Source organism: Cucumis melo, chromosome 6 (genome assembly GCF_025177605.1).
Source record: "Cucumis melo cultivar AY chromosome 6, USDA_Cmelo_AY_1.0, whole genome shotgun sequence".
Classification (NCBI taxonomy): Eukaryota; Viridiplantae; Streptophyta; class Magnoliopsida; order Cucurbitales; family Cucurbitaceae; genus Cucumis; species Cucumis melo.
Genome location: NC_066862.1, coordinates 37,770,006 through 37,776,005, shown reverse-complemented (window position 1 = coordinate 37,776,005; position 6,000 = coordinate 37,770,006). Strand labels below are relative to the sequence as shown.

General features: G+C 35.2%; 1 protein-coding gene across 1 annotated transcript; it reads left to right on the top strand.

Annotated features, from left to right (window-relative positions):
• The first annotated feature begins 2,435 nt into the window (after nt 1-2,435).
• LOC103493307 (glycosyltransferase BC10) lies at nt 2,436-5,749 on the top strand. Its single transcript, XM_008454003.3, has 2 exons — nt 2,436-3,689; nt 5,108-5,749. The coding sequence occupies exons 1-2, from the start codon at nt 3,147-3,149 to the stop codon at nt 5,747-5,749; spliced, it is 1,185 nt and encodes a 394-aa protein (XP_008452225.1). The 5' UTR covers nt 2,436-3,146.
• The last annotated feature ends 251 nt before the right edge of the window (nt 5,750-6,000 follow it).

Here is a 6,000-nt window from a genome sequence, read left to right as displayed (position 1 = left end):
AGTGTATAAAGTTCAAATACATTAATAAAACCAAACAAACAAAATGTAAACTTGGTAGACTAAAAATCAAATTAGACCAGAAACAAACAAAATGTAATGAACACGACTCTTATTGTCATTAATAGAAAAACGAACAATTAATGAAAACGACCAAAATGTCCGAGTTCTCCACATATCATCCTCAAGAATCTATTCAGATCATCTACATGAGGTTGCATTGAGAAAAAATTAACCCTCAAATCAGCTTCCATTCTACAAAACCATTTACTCTTCTGGATGCCATTCTGAGAAATTCAATCGACTGATTTACACATTCCACTAGCACTTGAAAATCTCTCATTTGCATATCATAATGCATATCATAATCAACCTTCTTTTGCATGTAATTCGTCTTCAATGACTCATATTCCTGCACTATCCTCTCACTTGAATTTGAAAATGCAGTAAGTTGATACTGTAAGGAATCGACATAATTTTTCAGTATTTCATACTCTTCAGAGCGCTCAACCATCTTCAAATGTAGGCTATCAATAGTTTGACACAAAGAATGATTATGTGCTTTCAAATCCATTATCTGTGTTTTCCATTTTTCAATTGATGTATTCAAATCATTGACAAGCTTGAGAAAATATTCCTTCCCACTTTCTAAATCTTTAATATATTCATCTTGCGACTCCACTATTGCTTGTAATGTTGTCTTTTCATTTTTCAAACTTCTATTTGCTTTATTCATTCGTCTCATCTCCTTATCTAATGCCTCAAGATTCTTTTCTAACTTATCTTAATTTCTTAAGAAACTCTTGGTCTTTTCGAGTTCTTTCTACAAATAAGTCGCATAATCCATCCACTGACTTGTCTCTTTACGAAATTTCTCGTTCTCTTGCTCTAATAGTTGATTTTTCTCTTCTAATTCTATGCTTTTCTCAACCCACTGATTTGGTTGTTCAAAGTTTGTCTCTTTTACGCTTTCAACTACCTCCCTTAAGGTAATTATTATATTCTTCCTTTTATTTGCCTGTCATGCCTCGTACCCACTGGTAATTCCTCCATAGTGTCCTTTGTCTTTTATCTTCCTTACAGATTTCCATGCGCATACTGCTCGAAGTTTTTTCGTTGACAATCTTCAGGATCATATGAAAAGTTAGACTCTTGTAGATTATGAGTTGGTGGTATAAACTGTTTGAGCCATATCTGACGCAAAACTAACAATGGTGTATAGTTAACACCTTCCCATGATCCCAACAAAAGCATACTATGAACATCTCCACATTTATATATCACCGCCTTTAAAGGCGTCCATTGAGCCTTTCATATGACATTTTTAGAAGTCATTTTTGCAAAGAAAGACACCCAAGCCTCAGTCATTTTTTTTTTATCTCTCTTTACTTCTTCTAAGTGAGTGTCTAGATCAGTTTTCCTCTCTCTCATTCTTCATTCTTCTTCTTCTTCTCTAGATTGTGAAATCCATCTTCAACTAGCAAGGCCATGTCTAGATCCAACAATATTACAAAACAAGATAAACATCGAAGAGCAAGAAAGAAGAGAGATGAGCAAGATCACGAGGGAGAGTGAGATAAAGGAAAGCAAGAGAGAGGAGAGTGTGAGAAAAAAGGGGAGAGAGCATAGTGATTGAGATGAAAGAGAGCCTAGAGCAAGATTTGGAAATTTTGCATGCACGCGAGGGTTTTGTTTTGTTAATTTCATACACATTTGATATTAACAATTGGTAAAATAAACCTTATTTTTCAGAAGGAGAATTGTCAAAAATAGAAAATTTGACAAACTACTTACAAAATGTAACAAACTTTTAGACTATCAATAATAAATATTAATGGATATTGATATGTTTTTCTATCGGTGATATTGATAGACATTGGTAAAAGATTATTAGTTACTACTAGAATCTAAAATTAAATTTTATTATATGTTATAAAAATTGTAGCTTAGCGTGGAATATTTAAAAATGTTTGTTTTAAAAAAGTGGGGGCAAATCTCATCCATGGATTTGAGTCATCACACAAAAGATCCACAGTTAGAGTGCTGGACAGTATGTCTTAGAGTTCAAGAGGTTATGGCAAAATCACTAAACCAGAATTAGTTTAAACATAAAAAAAATTCGAACTTGTATCCTGTAAATAAAAAATCTAGTTGAATTGAAGTTAGATTAGATTATTGTAGATGGATCAGTGGATATTAAATGAGACACATGGTTGAACTTAAATGGGAATTATAAAATTGTATTACAATATTGGTTGTTGGTTTCTTATATGGAAAGAGACGCCGTCGGATTCGGCTCTACCCGGCGATAAGAGCGCTCTCCTTTCGCACATCACTAATCTTTTCTTTCTAAAATCATTTTTAAATAATAATAATAATAATAATAATAATAATAATAATAATAATAATAATAATAATATAATCGTAACATAAAATTCCGGTAATAAGAAAACAAAGAAAAAAAAGAAGGAAAAAAAGAAAGAAATCGAACTCGTTTCCTGAGAGACCAAAATCTCACTTTCCATTCAATATTTTGGTTTGGCTTCTTCTCCAAATCACACTGCGCCCACCAACCCCACCCCAATGCCAATTTCAGTTCCCTCAATCTCTTTCAAATGTGATTCCAACTTCTTCATATTCCTCCTTTTCGCTTCTGTTTTCCCTTTTCAGATCGCTTACTGCTCCATCCTTTGCTGAGGATTCAAACCCATTCTTCCTGAGGTTTTTCTATTTGCGTTTTTTCCTTTTTTTTCCTTTTTTTTTTCCTTTCCTGTCCTGTTATTGTGACCTTTTTCAGAAGATCATACTTCTCATGATTTGTTGTTTTTGGGGACATTGGCAAAATCGTATGCTAGTTCTTCTTTGATCACAACGGTTTTACATTACGATTCTTCCATTGTTTTTTCAACTTGGCTTTCCCTCGAATGCCTAGAGATTTCACACAGTTCATTACTTTCCTTGTGATCAATCTAAGAAACTGGGTATTGGCTGGTGGTTTTATGGGTATTTAACTTATGCCCTTTATGTGTTTTGTTGTGTAGTTGAATAGGATTTGGGAGAATCAAAACTGGGAAACTGAAGAATCTGTTTCTGCTTTATTATTATTATTATTATTATTATTATTTCTTGTTTTGGGAGCCTCAATAGCAATGCCACGGTGTAGGATGGACAAGGAGGAAGGAGAGAAGCATCTTGGTTTGCTTAAACTGATGCAGATTCTTTCATTTTTGGTTGTTTTTGTGGCTGGAGTTGTTATTGGATTAGCAACAACTTCTCACGTTAGCAGATACTTTACCTCACAGGCTGAGCTTTACTCTTTTATCAATCATTTTTCGGTTCCCACTACTCATGTGGAAGAGAATTGTACTGATTCAAACATATGTGAGAGAAAGGATTGTTCTAGCTTTCATATGTTTATCCATCCAGATAATCTGACTCATGCTATGTCTGATGATGAGCTTTTCTGGAGAGCTTCAATGGTGTCAAAGAGAGAGAACTATTATCCCTTCAAAAGAGTGCCAAAAGTGGCCTTCATGTTCTTGACTAGAGGCCCTCTGCCCATGCTGCCATTATGGGAGAGGTTCTTTGCTGGCCATGACAATCTGTTTTCTATTTATGTGCATGCCCTTCCAGGCTATGAGCTAAATGTGTCCACGAGTTCTGTTTTCTACAGACGGCAAATCCCCAGTCAGGTATTTCTTTTTCTTTCTTCAATCTGTTTGGTGTTGATATTGTACCATTCTACTTTCTTGCTGCCATGTGCTCGTTAGTATATTCAATGTCTGCAAAATGCACCATAGCGATTAGTGACATATAAATTATAAACCTCCTGAACTTTTAGGAAACACCATTATGTGTTCAGTGGGAAGGCCCAAACTTAAGTTTATCAATTTGAAATCATGGTTTCTAAATCTTACTGAGTTTTGCAACATTAAACCTTGTAGGATAAAAAGATCATATATCCTCCATGATATCGAAAAGAAAGAATAAGTGCATTGGTAAATTTGAGACTGAAGGATTTTGATGTGAATATGTATAAAAAGATGGGTGATGTTTCTTTTGTCCGCCTTGTCAAACTACTGTAGGTTCTAAAGGAAAATCCCTTCTCATTGATTACTGAAGTAATATGTAGTTTGTGGTTGCCCTATCAAAAGAGGCAGGAAATTTCATCCAAGCTTTGCTTTACTTATTAAGGGAGTGTTTGGGGTAAGGAGTGAGTTATTGCAGTCTTAAGTTATTGTAATTGAGTTATAATAATTAGTGTTCGGGGTGTAGATTATTTTAGTGTGAGAAGGAAATAGTAAACACGGTAGTAAATAATAAAAAAATGATGAATGTCAAATAGTAAAAACTGTTACAAATGGTAAATACTGTAGCAAATTGAGGGCTTTGAAATAGTATTTACTTTAGTTAATTGGGAATTTCTAAATAGTATTTACTGTATGTAGAGGTGGCTATTGTAGTCTTGCATAATTTTTGCCCCAAATGGCCCCTAAGTAGTTTCAAGATAGCAACTCGACAATGATGGTTTGAAAATGACATCTATACAATTAACTTATGTTGTTTTTCTACCTCCTTATCTTTGTGATTCCTTTCCTCCACAATATGTAAGTTATGTTCATTTCTTTCGAAAGATAAATTATAAGTAAATAGTATATACTAATTAATGGAAAGACTCTGATCATAAAGGAATATGAACCTCACGACCTTGAACATGATCGATTCGATAGGTTGTATAATTGTCTCCTTGAGTTCTAAGGAATACAAACCACTAAAATAGCGTGTTCCCTTGCAAGTGTTGGAAGCCATACGCACAAAAGTACTGAAGCTTTTAAAATAATGGCTCAAGGATCACATGCTTAGAACACTGGTGGAAACTGTTAAAATTGAACTGAGATAATATACTAAACATTGTCTTTATGCCATGTAGATGTAGTAATCAACAGTAATCCTGAATTTTATTTGACTCTGCTAAGTTCTATATGGTAGTTCTGACTATATAACCTCTTTTCAAATGTTCTATCAATCTTGGAACAAAAAACCTCAACCTTGCTTTCAGATTCTCGAATTTTGCATTACCCCTATCAAATTGCTTTCATTTTCTTTGCAGCGTGTTTCTTGGGGAACGGTATCACTCGCAGATGCCGAGAGGCGGCTTCTAGCAAATGCCCTACTCGACTTCTCAAACGAGCGTTTTGTCCTGCTTTCGGAGAGCTGTATCCCAGTGTACAACTTTCAAACTGTCTACGATTATCTGACAAATTCTGCCCACAGTTTTGTAGAATCATATGATGAACCAACCCGATACGGACGTGGTCGGTACAGTCGCCAGATGCTTCCAGATATTAAGCTCCAGCATTGGCGGAAAGGATCCCAGTGGTTTGAACTCAGCCGTGCTCTCGCTATTTATATTGTTGCAGACACCAAATACTACACTCTTTTTAAGAAGTTCTGTAAGCCTGCTTGCTACCCAGATGAACACTATATCCCAACATACTTGAACATGTTTCACGGTTCTCTGAACTCAAATCGCACAGTGACGTGGGTCGATTGGTCAATGGGAGGTCCACATCCAGCAATGTATGGACCAGCTAACATTACTGAAAGTTTTATAGAATCTATAAGAAATAATGGGACAGAGTGCCTATATAATTCAGAGATCACTTCTGTTTGTTACCTCTTTGCTCGGAAGTTTGCTCCATCTACCTTGGAACCCTTGCTTAACCTAACTTCATCAGTTATGAAATTTTGAATATTCTAGTCTAAATCTGACACATCTGTTGTTCTTCTCTTCTCTTCTCTTATTTTGGGGTGGGAGCTGGATGGATTAACTAAGTTCATAGGCTTTGGTGGCAAGTTTTGTTATAGTTGCCCAACTACTTTGGTGGAAGAATGATTAAGTTTTGGTTCAATTGTATAGATTTTTGTAAGAGATTTGAGTTCCCCTTTTGAGTGGAACACTCGAAACAATCGAATCCTTCAAAGAAGGAAAGAATCAAGTGT

Excerpts from the sequence above, each read along its gene's own strand:
- LOC103493307 (XM_008454003.3), top strand. The coding sequence starts at position 3,147 with ATGCCACGGTGTAGGATGGACAAGGAGGAAGGAGAGAAGCATCTTGGT. Across the intron at positions 3,690-5,107 it reads GACGGCAAATCCCCAGTCAG|CGTGTTTCTTGGGGAACGGT; the intron begins GTATTTCTTTTT and ends TTTTCTTTGCAG.